The sequence below is a fragment of the Tribolium madens genome, unplaced genomic scaffold (genome assembly GCF_015345945.1).
Source record: "Tribolium madens isolate multiple individuals breed KSU strain unplaced genomic scaffold, Tmad_KSU_1.1 Scaffold_91;HRSCAF=231;Tcas5.2_LG7, whole genome shotgun sequence".
Taxonomy (NCBI): domain Eukaryota; kingdom Metazoa; phylum Arthropoda; class Insecta; order Coleoptera; family Tenebrionidae; genus Tribolium; species Tribolium madens.
The window spans coordinates 3,267,601-3,289,483 of NW_025401063.1; the positions used below are offsets into that span (position 1 = coordinate 3,267,601).

Here is a 21,883-nt window from a genome sequence, read left to right on the forward strand (position 1 = left end):
CTGAGACGTTTTTGCGTCTTTTTTAATTGTTTGACATTAGAGTGCATAGCCACCGTGATATTTAATGTCAAACGTATTTACTTGTATTAATTCTGAATTTTGTAGATTTTTGTTTAAACGTCGGCCAAAAAGCTTAATACAAATCTTGTGCGTTAACCATTTTACAGTGCTCAATTATTAAAGCACTCCGCTGCGCGTCGTGCTTCAAATTCATTTCGCACTGTAAAATGTAAGTTACCGCACACGAATGTAAATAACTATTTTCTAATTTAAATGAATTTAAAATACTTTAACTTTAAAAAATCATTACTCAATAACTATTAGGCCGATTTCCTTCAAATAAAGACCATTCTAAAGGGATGGCCTTGTCCCTTAGAATGATATAAAATTTGAAATTGAATATTGGCAAATATGATGAGAAACCATTTGCTGAGAACATTTTCAAAAAAAAAGTTCAGAAAGCTAGAACAAAGTGACAAGTTGGAATCTGAATGGAAAGTGATTTAATTTGAAAAAGATTTGTTATTATATTTAAAGATACTGCTTTAAACTTCTAGATCCTTTTGGCTCAATGATCAGTGATCATTTTTAGAACAAAAAAACTCTTTATTTCCTTTAATAAGTACGCAGACACTCTTTGTTTGTTTTAAGTAAAGAAACAGTTTTTGTTTATTCTAATTAAAACAAAGAAGGTGCAATTGACCAAGCAAAAGAAGAGCCTTAAAAGAAATACTTTTATAAAAATGCAATTTTAAGTAAGAATAACATGCATTTCTCCTATATGGCGCAATACCTGAATAGCAAACCTCAACTTCAAAAAATCATATCTTGAAAACTATTCGGTATATTATTTTAAAAATTTGGATTCTTATTAATAAAAAGATGCTCTACACGATGGTGACGAAGAAAAAAAATTACTCGTAGGGTTTTTCTTAGATTACTTCGATTTACTTCGAAGTTTGCCAATATTCAATTTCAAATTGCATATCATTCTAAAGGGCAAGTCCATCCCTTTAGAATGGTCTTTATTTGAAGGAAATCGGCCTAATAGTTATTGAGTAATGATTTTTTAATGTTAAAGTATTTTAAATTTATTTAAATTAGAAAAAAATTATTTAGTTCAAAGTGTGTGGACTTTTTGAATTTTTTTTAGTGCATTTGATTTGTCTTACTGAGACGAACAAAATGATATAAAATTTGTCAAATCGTCACGACATGACTTTTTTTTGTCGCCTTGTGTAATTACATTCACTTGTCTCTTACCAAATTCTTCGTGTTTGAAGAGTATTGAATCAAAACAAAACACATTCAAAAGCCACAATGACACGAAAAGTACAGCGAGTGGCACAATTGAGAAGAGAAAATCAAAGAAAATGTTGGTAAACCAATAGAAATACGTTTTGATTCCGGCGAAAATCTGCAATTGTAAGAAATGTGTCGACACTTCCGAATTTGGAAAAATGATAAAATTGCTGACAAAAAACAGCATACCTGCAAACACCCAATAAAAATCAAAACCCCAAATCTTGTTCAAACTTACTCATTGGTATCAGAATCACCCAAACACTTGCCACACTCACCACCGATAATTCAGTGGGGGTTAATTCAGTACTGAACGATTTTAGTGGTGTATTACTCGTAGTGATCGAATAACTGTCATTTAACAAAGCCTTAAGTGCTGCATTCATGGCCATATTAATCGAAATTGGTACTGCATGAATTGCAAAACGATTATACATTGCGTTAACAATAATTTCATCGTTTGAACTTTTATTAAATTCAGCGGCGACGATTATGTGTTTGTTGTAAAAGGCAATGTTTTTGTTCCCCGCCTCTATGATCCCTGCAGAGACGTCTTTTTTCAGTTCGGGATAGCCCCCTTGTTGTTGGACAATTTCTTCGTACAGTTTTCGCATCTTAATCAACTCAGGTAAGTTATCACCCCCGAAATAAGTGTGCGATTTGTCGTAGACTTTTAAAGTTAGGTTTAATTGGGACTCCCCGACGTTGTTATAATCCGTACTTGAGATGCCTAACCAGATGGCTAAGAGAAAAATCGTAATTGATACAATCACCTGTAAGGAAATTTGTTTGATCAAAATTACACTAAAATTTAAATACTCACGGCAGGAAAATACCAATAAAACTTTTTCTTAAAGAAATACCAACGTTTAACAAGTAGGGCTAGAAAACTGTTCAAGGAACGATTTAATTTCACAGTTTTAGTCGTATTAAAGACTGAAATATTATTATCAATTATTATTATTATTAAAAAATAAATAAATAAATAATAATTATTATTATTATCATTATTGCACTTACTGGGTTTATCAGAACCGTCGACTTGACTCTCCCCGATTCCAAGACGTTCGAGATGTTTGTCTCTAGCTCTAAAAACACCACATTTACAAATTTACAATTGTGATAAATTTCTTTACTTTAGAAAGACGTCATTGAGTGTAGTTAAGCTGAGGCCCACTGCAATTATTCCCCAATTGTCTTTATTCTTTTCTTCCAAAGATTTTAAAACATCTTTATATTTATGTTTCTCATCCATTGGTAGTAAATAAACGAGGCTATCGTGATGTGTTCGCAACAATGTGGCGTTAGGAATAAACCTCTGAATTTCACTTGTTATTTCTTTTACAAAGCTCATTGATTTCAGCATCAACGACAAATGATAACCCGTATCTTAAAACAGACAAATTATTTAAATAATTAAAAAAAACAAACAAATTTTACTATATTTCATTTTCAAATTGTATGGTGTATCATGATCTTGTAGTTTTCCATCAGCCATTATGGCGATGTAATCACCAAGAACATCAGCTTCTTCCATGAAATGGGTTGTGATTAGAATTGTCTTTGTTTTTCTATACTCAAGCAACATGTTCCAGACTTTACGACGCGATTCTGGATCCATACCAGACGTCGGTTCGTCCAAAATCAATACCTTCAATAACAAACATTTTATTTTCTACTCAAAATAATAATTAAAATTAACCACCTGTGAATCCCCTATTAAGGCCATGCCAAGACATAGCTTTCTTTTCATCCCACCGGATAAAGTACAAGCCATTTCGTATTTCTTCTCCTCAAGACCGAGTTTTTCCAACATTTCTGTCGCCTCTTTGGTTGAATTTTTCGATCGCTTTATCTAATACCAAAATAAAATACCAATTAAAGTGAGCTGTGACTTTGAAATTAAGTTGGTGACAATGTTGCCAACTTAATTTCAAAGTTACAGCCCACTTTAATTGCTATTTCACTTTTTCCATACCATTGCGAAAAATTTCAAATGTTCGAAAACAGTCAAGTCGGGAAAAAGTAAGTTGTGTTGTGGACATAGACCTAGAAGTCTTCGGACCTCACTAGTGTGTCTCTTGATATCTTTTCCGTTGATTTTAACAGATCCATTAGTTGCATTGATCATTCCTAACCGAAAAATTTATTTTAATTTTATAAAATACAGAATGTGTCAAAATTCGCGCCCCAGAGAAAAAAATTAAGTAAGATAAGATACCAGAACATGAAAAAAATGTTTAAAAAATTCTATCTGTCAAAAAATTTTGACATATATTTTTTGACATTTGACATTTTTTATCTCTATACTCGTTTTCATATTAATATGCATCGAAGTATAATCGTTAAAAGGGATCATTTTAAGGTGGCAACCATGCAAAAATTCAAACAATCCTAACCTCAATCTTCTCTAAAAATTATTTTTTCAAATAAATGTGTACCCCAGGTAGCAAAAAATTATTAAAATTATCAAGATAATTAACATAGGGTAGCAAACACAAAGATTTTTGTCATGATTGATGTGATTGAAATTGTTCTCAATGATATTAATGACACTTTTTGTGTGAATTGGCCTTTAAATTAAAGATGCATTTAGACTTCTACAACCTGCTTGATGCACATTAATAAAAAAGAGTATACATATTTAATTATACTGATGATATTTGTATATGATTTTTTATAATTATTCAGTAAAGGTAAAAAAATTTCGCCAATAACATTAAACAGAGTTACAATTTAGGATATTAATTAATTTAATTTAATTAATTAATTAATTTCCTCTTCCAATAGCCTTAGCAAATTTATTTTTCCAACAGAAATAGAGTGCAAAATTTAAACTCTCATAACTTCGAAATTTTCATGGATAGAATTTTTTTAACATGTTTTTCCATGTACCTTACATAACATTTTTCTCTGGGGTGCGAGTTCTGGCGCACCCTATATTTTCCTATTACCTGTTAGTATGGACATTGTGGTGGTTTTCCCTGCCCCATTGTGGCCCAACAAAACTGTTATGTAGTTTTTGTAAATAGGCAAATTAAGATTGTCGACGGCGACGACGTTATTAAACTTTTTGAATAAATCAATAATTTCAATACATTTTTCTGGGTCACTTAAACGTGCTGCTTCAGGATCATTTTCGACTTTTGAACAATACAAACATTTGACGCACTAAAATCAATTCATTCAAATTCTTATTAAGAAAAACTGCGAAAACCTACTTTCTTTAGAGTTTTTAACGGGAAACTGTATGGTTGGGCGATTCCGTACTTCCCCGGTTTGACGTTTTCAATGTAAATTGTTAATAACATGAATAAAATCATGTCCACAATCAACATTACGAAAACGTTTCCCATTGTTACGTCATTTTCGCCACCGCTCCCCGATTGAAACATGTTAGACCATTGGATGCCCACCTCTGAGAAGATTTTCAAATAGAATTTGAATGTGAACAAACCCAATAGTTATACCCCTCATTTCATAAACTGAAATTGACTTGTATGCGAAATGAAGTGCCATGTTGGGGAATAACGCCAAAGGTATTTTAAATCTCCACGCCAGGTTTTCATGTGAAGTTACTACAGCTTGCGGTATAAAGTACGAAAAGATCCAAATCAGTAATCCCACCACTGTCGCTATTGATGCTAAAATAACATTCAATCCAATTCAATTTGTGAAAACACATTTTTATTATCAACAAACATGAATTTTTAGGCAAGTAAAATTATGATAACCTAAATTTTCGATTTATCATGGATTATTTTTATCATTAAGTCAATTTATTATGACCGATACGAAACTCCAAAAAGGTATACTTTCTAACTAACCATAACTATTTTTGTTTTATTGTTTCGGGACAGTATCTTCTAACTTGATGAATCCATATCATATTTGTGTGGGATGTATCTCATTTCACTTGACAAAAATCGATCTTTGTAGATGTATCAGTATCATTATTGTATTGTATCTGATGAAATTTATCAAAAAACATCAAAGGAGAACTTGAAAAACGTAGCTACGCAAGCATATGTTTAAGATATAATTTGTGATACCTTTCAACTTTTTAACTTAAAAAAAAAATCGTTTTTACATTGAAAAAAAAGGCCAAAAAAAACCGACATTTAACCGGCACCGGATAACAAAGTTTAGTCAAAGCTAACATTTTTGGAAAACCTTTAAAATTAGCAAAACAAAATTTCAAAGGCAAAAAGCTGATGTTAAAAGTATAACATGGCATCAACACCATTTCTTTTTTTAGATCGCTTGCAAACCAATTTCGTCATATAATTAAAAAATACTATTTCCCACTTAAACTTTTGTATTTCCCTCGGTTCTCTTTCTGTCATTCCTTTTTTAAAGAAAAACTGATTTTTTGTTTACTTGTCTTTTGTTTGTCCAATTTGTATTTGTTTTTATCTTCATTTCTTTTCAAATAAAAGCAATATTATTTATCAAGTACAACAACACTCATACATCCTCATTTTCTCCTTCGTCTAGTCATCTGTTCATCTACCCTGTATAAATTTCTCATTGCACTTTGAAATACAAAAATCCTCATAAAAAAATTTTGTATTAATTCAAAACTGGGCCCCACATATCAAATCTGTAATTACGCTGATATTTAGGTATCTGAATTGTATCTAAATCTGTTAATATTCTGATAAAAGTTGGCACGCAGCAGTCAGATGTTTAAGATTTATGAACCATTTTAGTTTTTTGACTAAAAAAAATTGGCTTGAGTTTGAAAAAAAGTCACAAAAGTCGAGACATTTGTGTTTCATAACGAGAACCCGATAAAGTTCAGTCAAAAAGTGATGTTAGCAGCACCAATTCTTTTTTTAAATTGCTTAAAAACAATATTGAAAACAATATTGGTAGTATCCATAATTAAAAAAATGCTATTTTCCACTTAAACTTTTGTATTTCTCTCGATTCTCTTCGTCTCTTACTCTATTTATTGTTATCATATTGTTCCATATGTGTCTGTATTGTTTTTTTTTTTTTTGTTTACTTGTCTTGCGTTTGTCCAATTTGTAATCTTATTAATCTCTTTGTATCTTCATTTTTTTTCAAACAAAAACAATATCAAGTAAAACAACACTCATACAGCCTCACTTTTTCCGTCGTCACTTCTCCAATACCAATAAAAAAGCTCACCATAATATTAAATTGGTTTTCTTTAATGTAGTCAATTCGCATAATATAAGATCCTTGTTTTTCTTCTTGTATCCTAGTCCACTTGAACTTCTTATTTCGATATTTATTGCTGCATCTTCTGCTGAGAAATCTTCGACAATATGTATTTAGCTTAACAATTGTCACGAAATCTCAGTCTAAACAACAAGCGTTGTTTCAAATTAAATTTTTAAAACTCAAAAAAGGAACTTAAGAACCTTTACTAAAGTCCAAAAACTCAGCTACCTAGGATGTAACAAAAAACCTAAGTATTTTTGGCTCGTACAACAAAAGTAAATACATACCTGAAGTGTAAAAATGTAGCAAGAAGAAGAAGAAGCATTGTGAAGATTTTGACAAGAAAGGTTGTCTTCAAAAGGGTGGCTACAAAAAAATCGAATCCAGTTTAAGCCTTCACATCTCCGGAACGCTTGAGATAACAGTTCCAATTTTTGCTCTCTAAGAGACAATTAATTGAAAATTATCAACTTTTTCTAGTTGATTAAAGTGTCCCGGAGATGTGGAGGCTGAAACAGGATTCGTTTTTTCCAAACCACCCGGTATAATCTCAAGTATTTGAGAATCTGAAGTTAGTACAGTGTATACCATTTATTCCAACGTGTTCTTAAGGTATTTAAGAACAAAGGAGGACTGTAGTGTTACTACAATGTGCACTGTCAAGTGCAAGTTTCTCAAAGTACTGTCAAGTACTTGAAATATGTTCTCAAGGTATTTGAGAACAAGGAAAGTACTATTTAGTGTAAGTTTCTCAAGTGATGAGAACACTAAAGTACTGTCAAGAACACTGAGCGTTGTCAAATGTCTCATGTATAAAATTTTCAATCATATTTATCGTTTTTTTAATAGATTTTTGAACGTCAAAAACATGCAATTTTTCTAAATCTTTACTTACGTTTGTTGATTATGGTGGCTACCAGGAAGCAGAACGTTATAGCGGCCATGCAGTATAAAAACAAGAAGACGAAGAGAACAACGCCACTTGAATACTCAATAGGTGGATAAGGAACACCCCAGAAAGGTACTTTCATCAACACTACGATGACAATTATGGAGAAAAGATTCGTCATCAAAGCATGGATAAACCATCCCAACCATAACATTGACGAATTCATACCAACCATTTTCATAAATTCCTGAAATAACTCGAAATTAATTGAAATTTTGATAATGTCGTGACTGACTTTAGTTCCTGAATGTTTTTCTTCGCCGACTTTTTGCAACACCGCTGGACACAAGAATATAAAGCTGAAAATTGTTATCAGAGGTAGAAAATATATGAAAAGTTGACTCAATCCCGAATCGTCGGTATGAGGCGGATCTGGAAATTCCTGGATTGAAAAATCGATTTTCGGGGACTTCAGCGTTTGTAATTCCAGAAATGCCAAATCAATTGCGACTTGTAGTGCAGCAAAACCTTTGTAGATGTATTTTGACGATCCTAAAACGCGACAAAATTATTATTTTTCTTATTACTACCAAACCCAAAAACTCACTTCGATCTTCCTGTGATATAACAGGAACAAAAAGCTTGTCAGTGTCCCATGATGAATATTTATCGTAAAAGCCCAAGTCGTAATTCAAATGTTTGGGATCGCTGCCGTGAAAATTAACCAACGTTATCAGAGACGTACAATTTGAAGCACTCTGAAAATGCTGTTTCAGTTTTTCAGGTGATGTATACTCCCGAACATCTGTAAAAACATGTATAAGTGAGAGGCACACTCTGGGCGCTGAAAAATGTACCATCGCCAGGGATTTGGAACGTTTCCTGGACTTTCTTGATGATATTTTCAGTGAAATTGTTGTAAGGTGCATACCACAACTGTAATTCTCCGACATCTAAATGCGAATAAATCTCGTCCAACGTATTTTCTCTGTAGTATGTTGGATAAGTGATGATTTGTTTATTCATACCACTTATTTTCGATCTGCCGTAAGCAACTAAAGTGAATAATAATATGGGGATTAAGATTTCCGTGAGGGTTAATAACCAATGTCGCTTCCTTATGACTAAGTTTTTCCATAATATTAACTTTAAGTGTTGAAACATCGTATCGGTTCTGAAAATATAATGTAAAAATTAGAATACATCGAAGTACAGATGATACATTAATGTGCTGATGTGAATTTTAAGATATTATGTCTTCACATACTCTATTTATAATTGTTAGTAGTAATATCATACACGTATTCACTGTAACTACTAACAATTTCATCGAGCTATACAACATTAATAATACTACTACTAACTATAACCGATAACTATATCATTAATTAAGCAATTTCGGAACGCAATGAATAATGAAGGTCACATTGAGGAAAAGGTAATTGTTTAGAGCGGAAATCCAACTTTTAATAACAGTTTTGTTTTCGTACAAAACGTTTGTCGCCACGCAAAATATGTACAATTAGACAAAAAGACAAAACAACAATTAAAATATATACCAAAAACAGTATGTAAATATATCTGCTAAAATCTAAAAAAGAAAGAGAAAACAAAAAACATAATTTTGGCGATCTATCGACATTTTTGTTTTTTAGGATTTTAAATAACAGTTTTTTGTTTATAGCTATGGTTAAAACAAAAACTCCAATTGGAATTCATTATTTATCAACCAAGAAAACTAATCAATAAGGTAATTCCCCCCTTTTGTTTCAACAACAAAATCAATCAAACAATGCATTCATAAACAATTGAAATCTGATTATTATTAATCTAGGAGGCCGTTGTGCAAACTGTCGAGAAATGTGTGAATTACTGAATTATTTATCATGATTCATGACAAATATTTCAATTTGTGTAGACAGCCTTGTTCCATAATTTTATTTTTTTAAGTTGCTTCATTTTTGATAAAAACATGAAAAGTGAGTTTAAATTATTGTCATTTTGATGTTTTTTTTTTTTAATTGAGGGGCAAATTTCGCACTGGAGCGGTTGAAAACCGTTCCCTAAAGGAAGTAGAAGTGAGAATTACGTGACAATATATAAAATAAGTGGTTTGTGTAATATTAGCACACTCTTTATGATAGAGTTCACTATCTGATAAAGAAAATCAATATGGCATGAGCAAATATGTAATTACTAGGCCCAATAGAATTGCAAAAGTTTCCTTGTTTGTTTTTTGCTTAATAAGAAACATTTTCCTTTCTCTATGTGTTACAACAAAGCAATATAGATAAGGTAAAAACCATAGTTCTTATCATTATCTTTAAAAAATAAAACGAACTTACAAACAAGCTTATTATCAGCTTAAAACAAAAACAAATGCAGGAACCTCACTTATGTCGACTAAAATCATAAATTTACAAAATTTAAAAACATTGTTGGACTGGAATTATGACACACCGAGGATGATGAACGAATAAACAATATTTTAATATTGAGGTGTGAGATGCATAGTAACCTTGTTTTCTCCTTTCATGTAAATGTGTTGATAACCCATAAACTGAGAGTTGAGACCACTTTGCTCAAAACAAGCCACCAAACGGCAAATGGCTTGTCAGTTGCAAAGATGTGAAAACAAGAATTTCAACCTTTTAAAATGTCTATAATAAATTCACAGAATTGTTCATTCCAAATAGAACCACGTCAAAAGTAAAACTGCGGTTATTTGCCTGCAAAGATAAAAAAAAAATACATAAGTATGTACTAAACCTGATAGCGATAACTTACTAATTCCGTTGATAATAAAATTTGATATTTTGTATGGACTTGAGGAATTTTTTTTGCTCTAATAAGACCTTTGTTCTAAATAACAACAGCTGCTGCGTTGCAGTTGTTAAAGAAACTTTTTTGACAGTTGACAGACCACAGCCAATGAGGTGTGGGGTGTCAGCCAGCTCTGCTGATCAATAATTTTAAGACTAATATGCAAGATTACTTTTTTGTGGCGTTTCTCTTCATTGTAAAATAAGCTCTATAATTCCTTTGAAACAAATTTTAGTTTGAGCGAATACAAATGTGACTGCAAAATAATAAAATTGTGACTGTAAGTTTGGTTGCCTAGTCTAATGCGCCTATAATGCCCTTGTTTAACTTATTTTTTTTAATCCACTACCTTCTCAAATACTGAGTGATTGCTATCGCCAGGTTGGCAATAAGTTTACAGCGTTAATTTGGCTCTTTTGTTACAATTTTAAAATGCAGTTGGGCTTAAAATTAGAAATTTCAAAATTTAATATAACTGTTATGTATTCACAAAACTCCCGTGACGTTTACAATGTCAAACCAAAATTTTTGAGAATTTTTGAGTGTATCTTAAACGATACAGATGACTATTATTTCATCTGACTGTACTTGATGTCAAATTTCCATGGCAGCATGGTACACGGCCCATGCGTCAAACGATAATAATAATTAAATCATTTGAAATCAAGTGATAGCGACCAGGTTGTTAAACTTTGAGTGAAGTTGTCATCAACATAGCCATAGTGACTTTTTGTTTAACTAACTTAACATCATTTTGACATGTCGGGAGTTTAGTGAATATATTATATTTTTTCTTGATTATTTTATAGAGAGATAGTAGGTGATTTGTTAAATGTACTTTTTGTTAGGTATAATAAGATAATGATAACAGTATCTACTTAAGTACCTTAGTACCTATTTACTTGATTTTGAGATCAAAATATTATTGTAGATAATGGCTGTTGTTTTGTGCCAAAATGATATAAACAACTCTATTTTTAACCCAAGAATGTATGCCGGTTATGCCAGAAGCAACCAAAGGAAATCGAGGACATTTTGCATTTGAGGAATTAACGATGGTTATTCTAGAGCTGCATACAAAACTTTCCTCTCAATATATTAAATTATTAATGACATAAGAAAATGATAAATTTGTCAAATAATGCTAAATAATTCATCAAAATATTACCTATTCACAGTGGCTTATTATAGCAGAAGCCTAAGAAGCCAGGGCTTGCAGCGCAAAGATTTCCAGGAGCGCAAAATTTTGAGAAAGAATTTTTTTTCTTTAAAAAAATAATGAAATCGTGTTTGTCGGAGCAAAATAAATTCACGGTCATTATTTTTTCTGTAGTAATATCGTAAGTGGTAAAATTTTGTCGCCAAAATTTTCAGATTATACGAGAGTTTGTTTCATAGCAATTTATCAAGTGACATTGTTAGAAAAACCTCGAGTCGCAAACGAGAGGTTTTTGAACAATGTCACGAGCTAAATTGGCAACAAAAACTCGAGTTAACCAATCGAAAAATTTTGCCAGACCAAATTTTACCACGAATGTTATTCGGAGGACTATTTCATGAATAAAACTACACATTCAAGTCTACAACTATTTATTATAAATATTAAGTGTACGATTATTGTAAACAATTTTGCAGGAAATGTCGTTATTTACTGTCAATCAACGCAGACGACGGTTTAAAACAGCGGATTAAAATTTTTAATGCGCCGATTATTGACGTTTTAATGCGCTGTTTAAATAAACAAAATAAACAATGACTAATAGTTTGATTTGACATAAATAAACGTCATTTTATAAGGCAAAATTGAATAAACTACTTTTATATGTGCAGAGATTAATATATTAACCGTCGTCTGCGTTGATTGACAGTAAATAAAGTCTGTGCAATAGGCCAAAATCGTGAACTTGTCAAAATCATAAATTCCGGTAGATGACGCGCGCGTTACCCTCCAAAGGAAACTGTAATTTGTGAAATTTGAAAATTTGCAGGAAATTAAATGTCACAATTGTTGACACGTTTAATAAAATATTGATCTGTCACACAACTAATACATTTTTTCAGCTTAAGAAGCGCAGTATCAATATCTTTCAGACGTTACATTATAATTTTTAAAATGCCAAGTATTCGAACTTGCTTTGTTCCAAACTGTGGGCAAGCGGAGAAAGAGGGTGTTATTTTACATCAATTTCCAAAAAGTAGAAATCAAAAAAACGAATGGCTTAAGAGAATATTTGGTACCATCGGCAATATACCCCCAAATTCCGTGATTTGTGGAAAACACTTTGAAATAACGCTGCTATTATAGCTATTATAAAAACAAAAAATTGTTACCAAATGCAGTTCCATCCTTGCTCTTGAATTATAAAAGAATTACTCGTTTTCAGGTAATTTATACCACTTCCATTAATTCAGAACGTAAGCCGTTAGAAACGCCTGCACCGTGTCTCCAATCTCCAGAGTCATTTGACAAAAATTATACGATTTCAAATCCATTTTGATTTGATTTTGATCAACAAAGCGATTTAAAAGTAGGTGATACTCATGATTTTGATTTAAAAAATGTTTCAGATGCAAAAAGTTCGGCAGAAAAATTTGTCTTACTAGATAAAATTCAAAACTTAGAAAAAAAGTTACAGGAAGCAAATGTAAGATTTCAAAAGTTGAATAAGCTGTATGAAAATAAACTTGAAAAACTAAAGAGAATGCAGGAAAAAATTGACAATTACAGTAAAGGTCAACATTGTGTAGTGAAAATTGAGTCAGATGCAAAGGACTTAGAACCAAGGGCTGTGTTTATACTTAATAATTTAAAAGACGTTGAGAAAATATATTCTCTTATTATAGATGACATGGCCATTAAAGAAAAAATGGAGTATAATCGAACAGAAAATACATTTTACGGCATTGCAAATACTGAGAACGAAATAATAGGAAAAAAGCCCATTTTAGCCAATAAACTGTTGTGCTTCGTTATTCATGGATTGTCTACCAAATACACTATTCCCGTTGGATACTTTTTTCATAAAATACTTTCGACTGAACAGTTTTTTAATATGAGCATAAATGTAATAAAACAGGTACATGAATGTGGCTTCAAAATCTTGAAATTGGTAAGTGACAATCATAAATCAAATGTTGCACTTTTTATTAAAATGTTACATGAATGTGGCTGTGTGACAATCATAAATCAAATGTTGCACTTTTTATTAAAATGTTAGGACAAACAGAGCTGAAAACCAAGGTCCAAATAAAAAAATAGTAGAAAATATAATTAATCCTAGTGTTTTTTATTCAAAATTTTGAAGAAATAATAAAGAGTTATTCTAATATGTTAATGTTCTTTTAAATTTGTAAAGAATAAAAATAACTATCTAACCCAAATGTAAATCTTTATTTAAAGTAAATTTTTGTATACAAAAATTTATTAAGGTTTCAAACCACAATATACAGATTCCATTAGACTACAGACTCGTCGTTCCCCCAACGGCCATTTTTTGGCATTGCCCAGACTTTTATTATTGTCAATCAACACAGACGACGTTTTAAACATACAATATTTTTACTTAACATTACAATAAAAATGATTATCGCATCAGATTCTAAAGTTCCTCACTCGGTATTTGAGCAACAATACAAATGTTGCGATTTTGAACTGTTGCACATTCGAAATTCACGCTTCCATAACTGTGTGTTTAGCGCAGGACTTGGACAAGGTGCAACAGATGATTTTGAAAAAGCAGTTTATCCATTAGTATGGCATCACTATCATCCAACGAACGTTCCACATCAGAAAGAACATTATAATGCACTTCTTCACACAAATTATTATATTAATTTTTTCCACAGAAAACGACTTGACACTCACAACACAATTTTTTTTCCAACTTTGCTTATAAAAAACAAGTCGTTGTCATGGTCGCCGCATAGGAATCATGAAATTTGTAAATGTCTGACGATTTGATGACTATTATCTTTAAAATCGAAAGGTTTATAAGGCAAAATCAAATAAAATGTTGTATTACACTCGCAAGAGCTGTTCGTTTAACCGCGCAAGCTGCGCAGCAGCGGGCGCGTTAATAACAGCGAATTAAACGGCCACTTTATCCGCTTGTATAATAAATAACTATTAGGTATTGTGTAATAATAATTTATTTAAAATAAAGTCACTTTTCATAATTTTTGCTTTTTTTTCTTTAGATTTGTGATTAAGCTTTTTTTCGAGTTCGTCACATTCTGCTTGTTTATATTATTATAAACTTCGCCACACAACGTACAGGGTGAATATAAAGTATGGAACCAAGCGGTTTTATTTTTAATCATTTGCCTCCGGAAAATAATAATTAATATAAATTAAAGTAATATAAAAAATGTGATCGTAATTTTAGAACGAAATTTTGTTTTGTTTTTGAGTTATGCGATTTTTTTTTGTCAAAATTGCAATTTATGTGAAAAAATTTTTTTGAAAAAATTAAAAATAAAGCAGATAGTTGTAATCCTTAGAGTATAGCTTTTATGAGAAAAATGATTTTATAGTGGGTTGCCATTAAAAAAAATTAATTTAAAAATTAATTAATAATAAACTCAAAAATAAAAGGAAATTTCGAAAAATTTTATTCTTGTTAAATCATCACATTTTTATAGTACTTTAGCACTCATCAATTAGTTTTTTCGAAAAATAAATAGTTTAAGCAAAAAACATTTGGTTCCATACTTTTTATTCACCTGGTATGTACTTATTTATACAAGGTTAGTCACGAGAGGGATATTTCTGAATTTGTTTTTGACGCAACCCATTATACATATTGCAGCAATTTCTTGATTCCAAATTTTGAAAATAATTATAACTAAATCCACGATAGCTGTTATTAGTCTTGTCTCTTCAACATTAAAGCAAAACAATCATCTCTCAAACGATGCTACATGGTTTGTTATCGTTTACCAACCGACTAGGCGCATGTTTAGAAATCGATGGTAGACACTTCAAACACCTTTTACATTAACTTAACTTGTTAATTTATTTGTTGAATTTTGATTAAATATAGGTTATCTGTCAATCTGACATTCCTGGCAAATCTATCCAACTTACTTTGATTTGTCATTTAAAAGAAATAACATATTTAATTTAGCAGTTGGTGAAATTGGTATTGTTGGTTGCGGCAAAAATTTTTTCAGAAATAACCCTCCCGTGAATAATCCTGTATACCAATTGTGTCTCAACTTGAGAATTGAATCTTTTAGTCTTAAGGAATTTTTTCTTTTGCATCTTCTGAAAATCCTGCATTTCCACACTTTCATCATTACAATTTCTGTGTCGTAAACTGATTTTGTTTTTCCTTAAGCGTTAACCAATTCGTCTAAAATATCTTCTTTGCGGTTCTCTTGTTTTGGATACGATTTGTAAGTCTTTTATAGACGATTCTACTTTGCGATTTCTTCAGATGATGAAAATTTTAAACACATTTTTATTATAACAAAAATTCAAGTCTATTATATATTAAAAAATTGAAGAATTATCTTTTTTTTTAATATTCTTTTTCACATGATGAAAACAGAAATTAATAGTTATTTGTATTTCAAGGAAGGAAAGTGTATCTTTTCTACCTCTAAACAGTAGAGTTTCCTTTATTTTTTTGTAGGTATTCAATGAAATTCAACTTTTAATTTGAAATAGATTCGAAGTATCCAACATAGTCATTTTTCTCGCCCAAATGTTCCACCAAGAGTTTTAATTTCAACATAATATCAAGAGCATAAGCTACATTTGTATAAATTTTTTTGATATAAGCATTTGATTTTTTAATGAAATTGCAAATACAGGGTGTTAACAAAAGATTGTAAAATATTCCAGAAGGTAAATGTATGGATCAAAACAAACAAAAAAGTAACTACCGTTACGCAAATAGTTATTTATTGTAAGAGTGTGTTAGATAGCGTTTTATCCACGCAAGAATGTTTAACCGCAAGAACGTCAGTTCGATAACTGGATAAAACGCGACTAACACACGACTGCAATATAACGTTTTATCCACAATCACAGACCCACATTATTCCAAACTTGGCTTTTGGTAAAACGTAGTAACCTGTACGCGGTGCGCTGGTTGCGAACAGTGGAATAAAGTTACTTTATTCCACTAGTGGATAAAGTGGTACTTTATACGCATCTAAGTGTGGAATAAAGTCTGTTTATAGAGTGATTGTGGATAAAACATACAAAGTTGTAATCCTTAGATGAGCGGCAAAATTATGGAATAGTCTTATTAAAACTGAAAATAGTTTGTTTTGACAAAAATGCTTGAACAGGTCAATTTTCTTTTTAAAAAATACACAATTTTCAAGTTTATTTAAAATTTAATAGATCCTTTAATTGTCGAAATAACAACACCAAAATATTAAATATACAATATGACCCCAGATTGAGTTTACAAGAGGAATTTTTTTTATCTTTCATTTTACACCAAAACTGCAAAGGAGAAACATTTTTCGCTTCCGCGCTATTTTTTTTTTAAGCATCACTATTCCTGAGATATCGATATTCTAAAAGTTGAGGGAGTAACGTTCTACATGATATGCACATACAGAGTGCACCAGAACTCGCGCCCCAAAGAAAAAATGCTATGTAGGGTAAGGTAAGGAAGCAACACTATAATTAGCAAGTAAATGAACAAAATATTCAGGGCGCTTTGTAAGTAATAAAACAATAACAACGCTTATAAATAAACATCACGCGTCAGTATTGGAATTTGTGTTGGATTTTCAAAAGTGTTTAATTAATTTTACTAGTGCAGTTAGTAGTAAAAAAAAATCGAATTTTGACAGACCAATAAAGTGTGGACATACTCTGACTGGTTTGAAATTTTAAAACTGAAAGCAAGATTAACTGTTGTGTGACTTTTCTCTTTATGGTAAAACAGCTGTAATCCCTTTGAAATGCATTTTAATTTGAGAGAATGCAACTGTGACTAGAGAATAATAAATAATATTGTAATTTGCATGATGTTGATGTTATTGTCAGTTTGGTTGCTTAGCTTCCAGGCGTTATGTGCTGATTTACGATTGGAAACTTACCTAGAAGCTCACTGTGGTCTTAAATAAGTGGAATAGTACGCTTGTTTACTATATATTATTTTCTAATCTATTAGTTTTTCAAATACCGAGAGGCAATTAATAATGATTATTGTGTTATTATTGTTAGGTTGGCAATAAGTTTAAAGTCTTGATTCGGCGCCCTTCATTGACGTTACAATTTTCAAAAGCAATTCCATCTAAAATTGGAAATTTCCAAATTAGATATCTTTTCCTTTTAATGCTTATACAGAGATACATGACAATAAATTAGCATTTTTTTTTCTCTATCAATTTGATCATTTTATAAAATTAAATTTTTTAAAAACCTTTTGTTATAAATAACAACAATAAAAGTGGTTAGATTAGATTGTAAGATTTAATTTATAGCCAGTATGATTGATAACTACAACAATTTAAAATTTGTTTAGGTATATTTTATTCTAAAACAATTGACTCCAATAATATAATTATGTTCGTTTTCAAATAGATATACATATAGATTTTTTTATTATTAAATTCTTCAGTTATAGCATTTACTGTAAGTGTTTTTAGTTGGGTTCTCGGTTTTCCCTTTTTTTTACTGTAAACGTTACAAAAAAAAAACATATAGTCCCGCCATTTTTATAAATGCACTTTATAAATTTCCAAACTATAAATTAATAATGTTCCATCTTATAATATTTAAGAAAAAAATATGAATTATCTTATTGATTCTCAATTTGTCAATATTTTGTCTCAAAACTCTCAAAATCTTTTTATGTTGATGAAAATCGCTGATTATTGTGATCAGTGTTTATTGTTTTGAAATATGTTGACTAATTTTCCTGTGAAGTTCTCTAAACTCAATCATACAAAAATATTTTTTTCTATTTCGGTGTCACAATGAACATTTTGTCAACTAAAAGTAGTTGCGTAAAAAACAATTTTGTTTGTGACACTGTTTTTTGGCGACATTTTATGCAATACTTTAGTCATCAACTCATCACTGTCGTTTTTAAATAAGAAATTGTTGCAGTTCAACGTATTTCACCGAAACAAATGCAATTTAAGCTATTTTTGAGCAATATGGGCACTGCGTATGCAAGTGTCAAAAATTTTAACTGTCAAATATAATAATAAATACAATTTAAAAAGCGCTCAATAGAAAAAAATAGTATAAAAAACGTGGGTTATAACCTCCATTGTGATACCGTGCATTTGTAACACTCCTATTAACAATGGGAGTGTTTGTAACACTTGTTTTTTAATATACTATTAGAAGGAAATAAAATTATAGGTAACAAAATAATATGCTGTTTTATTAGAGTACTACATCATTTAATTTTTGAAGCTGCCATTTCTGATGATCATTATTAAAAAAAATACATTTGGTATGTTACATATCATTATGCGCACATACTTAGTACGGTAATAGGCACCTGTGTAAAAAAATAATTAAAAAAAAGGGTTAATGACAACTTCGGCAATACTGATTATGGAATGTCAACAAAAGGATTCTTCGTAATAAGAATTCCCAAACAAAAACGTATACATTGTACATCCTCGTACAAAATAATAAAATACTAACGTAAAATACAAAATAGTTTAACTACGTTTTAATAAATAATTTTATTTTACTTTATATAAATTAATGTGTAAACTGAATGATAAAAATGAATTAAATAACCATGAAAGAAATGTTGAATTATTTTTCCAGCCTTTAAAATAATTCATTATTCAAACAATAATGTGAAATAAATAAGTGGTGGTGTTGTACACTGACATTAAATTATAAAACTTGTAATACTATAATACTAACAATAATATTGTGATGTTTCTACGTGAAATCTTCATTGAAAAAATCAGCATTATTCTACTTTCTTTGGTCAGCGAAAATAACCTAAAATGGGGGCTCAGGTCTTCTTTATTGTTTAAGCACTCATAAGTAAAACAAAGTACTTTTCTCATTACTTGACCAAATAAAGTAGGACTTGGTACAAAACAAAATCTCTGTCAATCATATACCTAACTTAATATAATATCTGGTGTGAGACTAGAATGGACATTTACTTCGATAAATATTCAATCATTTTCCGAAATTTTGGCATTTCTTCGCTCAATAAAAGAGACTCTACGCACCCTACGAAGTATTTGGTGGAGAAGCACTCGGACCTAAAACACACAAAACAATTAAAACTGCACCACCACATTCAAATAACACATGCATTAATTTAATATTAAACTGGAGTTGCACCAAAATGCTGTAAAAATTTCAAAATCTCTCCCCATACCCTCCAGTGTGAGGCAAAAACGGGAACAAAAACCAAAGTATTTCAAGTCAAAAAAATTGATTATTTAATCACGACCGTACAAAAAGTGCAACTTTTAAGGGAAAGGATAAAAAAATATAAAAACCAAAAAAAAAAACAAAATCGGTAATTTCTGCAACCAACAATACACTTAATTATAAAATTTCTAGTAAATTAATGCAAAACATTCTTTTTCAAAATAAGAACTTTAGATCATCTGTTTGCAATTGTTGTCATGTTTTTTTTTCCTAAAGTTCAGAATTCACAACAAAAACCAAAAAAAACGGACGAATATTTGAAGTCAAAAAAATTGATTATTAGATCACGACCGTACAAAAAATGCAACTTTCAAGGAAAAGGAGTGTTAGAAAGGAGGTTAGAAGAAAAAACTAAAAATAAGTTAGTGTGTTAGAAAATAAAAAGGGGTGCAAGTGTACCTAAACCCCCCAACTCAGCTCCACGTATTTGTTTTATCCAAAGTTGAATTTGCGCCTCCTCATCCGAACGCTGTAAAGTATCGATACATCCTTTGAAGTAATCTGTCGTAAAACAGTTTTTCCTGGAAGAAAAGGGGGCACATGATGAGAAAACCATTTAACAAAATTTAATTTTTGAGAACGAATAGTTTAATATGACATTGATTATGCAGTTTACTGTACATTGCACTATTTCAAAAGTAATTTTTTGACCCATTTTTTAATTTTTTAATTAAAGTATCTTGTTAATTCTCGTTTTCATATTATTAATTATTAATTAATTTGCATCGAAGTAATCGGTGAAAAAGATCATTTTAGGGTGGCAACCATGCGAAAATTCAAATAATCCTAACCTCAATCTTCCCTAAAAATTATTTTTCAATTAATTGTGTACCCCAGGCAGCAAAAATAATTAAAATTAACAACGTAATTAGCATAGGGTAGCAAACATAAAAGTTTTTATCATTAGTGATGTGATTAAATTTGTTCTGAATGACATTAATGAATGACACTTTTGTGTGAATGGGCCTTTAAATTAAAGACTTCTCAACCTACTTGATGTACATGATTAATATGAAAAGTGTAAACAAATTTTATTTGTGATAACAGAACAAAAAATCTGATAGTCAATTAGAAAATTCCCTGCGTTTTTGTTATTTTAACGCGAATCGTGGTAAGAAGCGCATTTCCGCGTAGCCCAACTTTCAGTCAGCATTTCAGGAAGCTTCGTCGTAACAGAAAACTGAAAACATCCCATGAGTCATTCATTATCACCAAAGCACCAATTTCTCACGCTAAATTCGAACGATATCAACATATAATTTAAATAGTAATCAGTTTCCCGAAGCCACGAGGCGGAAATAATGATAACTGCTGTGCAACATAATTCAAGTATAACGTTTTGAAATGTACCTGCATAAGTTATGGAGTTGTGGCTCCCGGAACAGCATGTAGCAGTCTTCGCATATGCTGTCCAGTTTAGCAAATATGCTTTTATCATACACGCCTTTGCACTGAATATCGAAAAATGAACGCTTTGTGAAGTGGTGAGGAAGGAAGGCCGGGGACCTGCCAGCTGGACTGCTTGTGATCTCTTGGAACACCACGGCGAGGATCATACACACCCACACTGCTTGAGTGCTTATGCTTTGGGATGATCGGTAATTCATCTGAAACATAATTCACTTTTATACAAAAAAAAAAACAAATCTGGTGACAATTCTAGCTTTTTGGTTGTAAAACCAAAAGATATTTGTTTGTTTTAATGTAAATCTGTCTGCTTAGAGGATACAAGACATTTTTTTTTAATTTCCCTACTTCTAAAAACCACTCTTTGTGTTAGAAGGGAAAAATGAAATATTGGTGTAGAGTTTTTCAGGGGTCAAGAAAACCAGAATCTAATCTTTTTCGTAACAATAAAACAGATTATCATTATGTTTATTGTGTTGACTGAGAGTTATTTTTATTTTTTCATAAAAATCTTAAAATTCAAATTGGTGATGATCTCTGCAACCAACAATACACTTGATTAAAAATTTCTCTTGTAAATTAATGCAAAACATTCTTTTTCAAAATAAGAACTTTTGATCTTTAGATCATCTGTTTACAATTGCAAAAAACGTTTATTATCATACTTTTTTCCTAAAGTTCAGAATTCACAACTGTTACTAATTCCAATGAATAACAGTGATACTGCAGTTTTGTTAAATATTTATAATTACTAAATATGGTGAACAAAAAATATAAAACCATAAAATAATACTCTGAAAAAAAAATTAGTCCATTAAAAGTACATAAAAATAAAAATGTGATGATCGTTTTTTAAGAATAAAATTTTTGGATTTTTT

At 30.7% G+C, this 21,883-nt stretch overlaps 2 protein-coding genes across 9 annotated transcripts in view; both read right to left on the reverse strand.

Moving 5' to 3' along the window:
- The window catches only part of LOC123012227 (phospholipid-transporting ATPase ABCA1-like), a 15,179-nt gene extending 4,875 nt beyond the window's left edge, over window positions 1–10,304 (reverse strand). Inside the window, exons 1-17 of one of the 3 annotated variants that reach the window (XM_044410112.1) lie at window positions 10,172–10,304; window positions 9,903–10,113; window positions 8,242–8,558; window positions 7,992–8,189; window positions 7,680–7,936; window positions 7,391–7,631; window positions 4,773–4,946; window positions 4,524–4,720; window positions 4,257–4,473; window positions 3,281–3,435; window positions 3,008–3,157; window positions 2,743–2,953; window positions 2,439–2,691; window positions 2,323–2,390; window positions 2,126–2,238; window positions 1,541–2,075; window positions 1,264–1,491 (exon numbers count right to left, since the gene is read on the reverse strand). In XM_044410112.1, the coding sequence (XP_044266047.1) occupies window positions 1,264–1,491; window positions 1,541–2,075; window positions 2,126–2,238; window positions 2,323–2,390; window positions 2,439–2,691; window positions 2,743–2,953; window positions 3,008–3,157; window positions 3,281–3,435; window positions 4,257–4,473; window positions 4,524–4,720; window positions 4,773–4,946; window positions 7,391–7,631; window positions 7,680–7,936; window positions 7,992–8,189; window positions 8,242–8,548 (3,304 nt within the window). In that variant the 5' untranslated portion in view covers window positions 8,549–8,558; window positions 9,903–10,113; window positions 10,172–10,304. Of the gene's footprint in view, window positions 1–1,263; window positions 1,492–1,540; window positions 2,076–2,125; window positions 2,239–2,322; window positions 2,391–2,438; window positions 2,692–2,742; window positions 2,954–3,007; window positions 3,158–3,280; window positions 3,436–4,256; window positions 4,474–4,523; window positions 4,721–4,772; window positions 4,947–7,390; window positions 7,632–7,679; window positions 7,937–7,991; window positions 8,190–8,241; window positions 8,559–8,651; window positions 8,720–9,729; window positions 9,836–9,902; window positions 10,114–10,171 lie in introns of those variants that run through there. The other 2 variants (XM_044410113.1, XM_044410114.1) reach the window with 2 other exon arrangements.
- An 8,245-nt stretch (window positions 10,305–18,549) lies between these two features.
- Window positions 18,550–21,883, reverse strand: part of LOC123010575 (ion transport peptide) — a 33,525-nt gene continuing 30,191 nt past the window's right edge. For 5 of the 6 annotated variants that reach the window (XM_044407578.1, XM_044407579.1, XM_044407581.1 and 2 more), the window contains exons 2-4: window positions 20,949–21,205; window positions 19,998–20,119; window positions 18,550–19,423 (exon numbers count right to left, since the gene is read on the reverse strand). In XM_044407578.1, the coding sequence (XP_044263513.1) occupies window positions 19,392–19,423; window positions 19,998–20,119; window positions 20,949–21,205 (411 nt within the window). In that variant the 3' untranslated portion in view covers window positions 18,550–19,391. The remainder of the gene's footprint in view (window positions 19,424–19,997; window positions 20,120–20,948; window positions 21,206–21,883) is intronic. The other variant, XM_044407582.1, reaches the window with a different exon arrangement.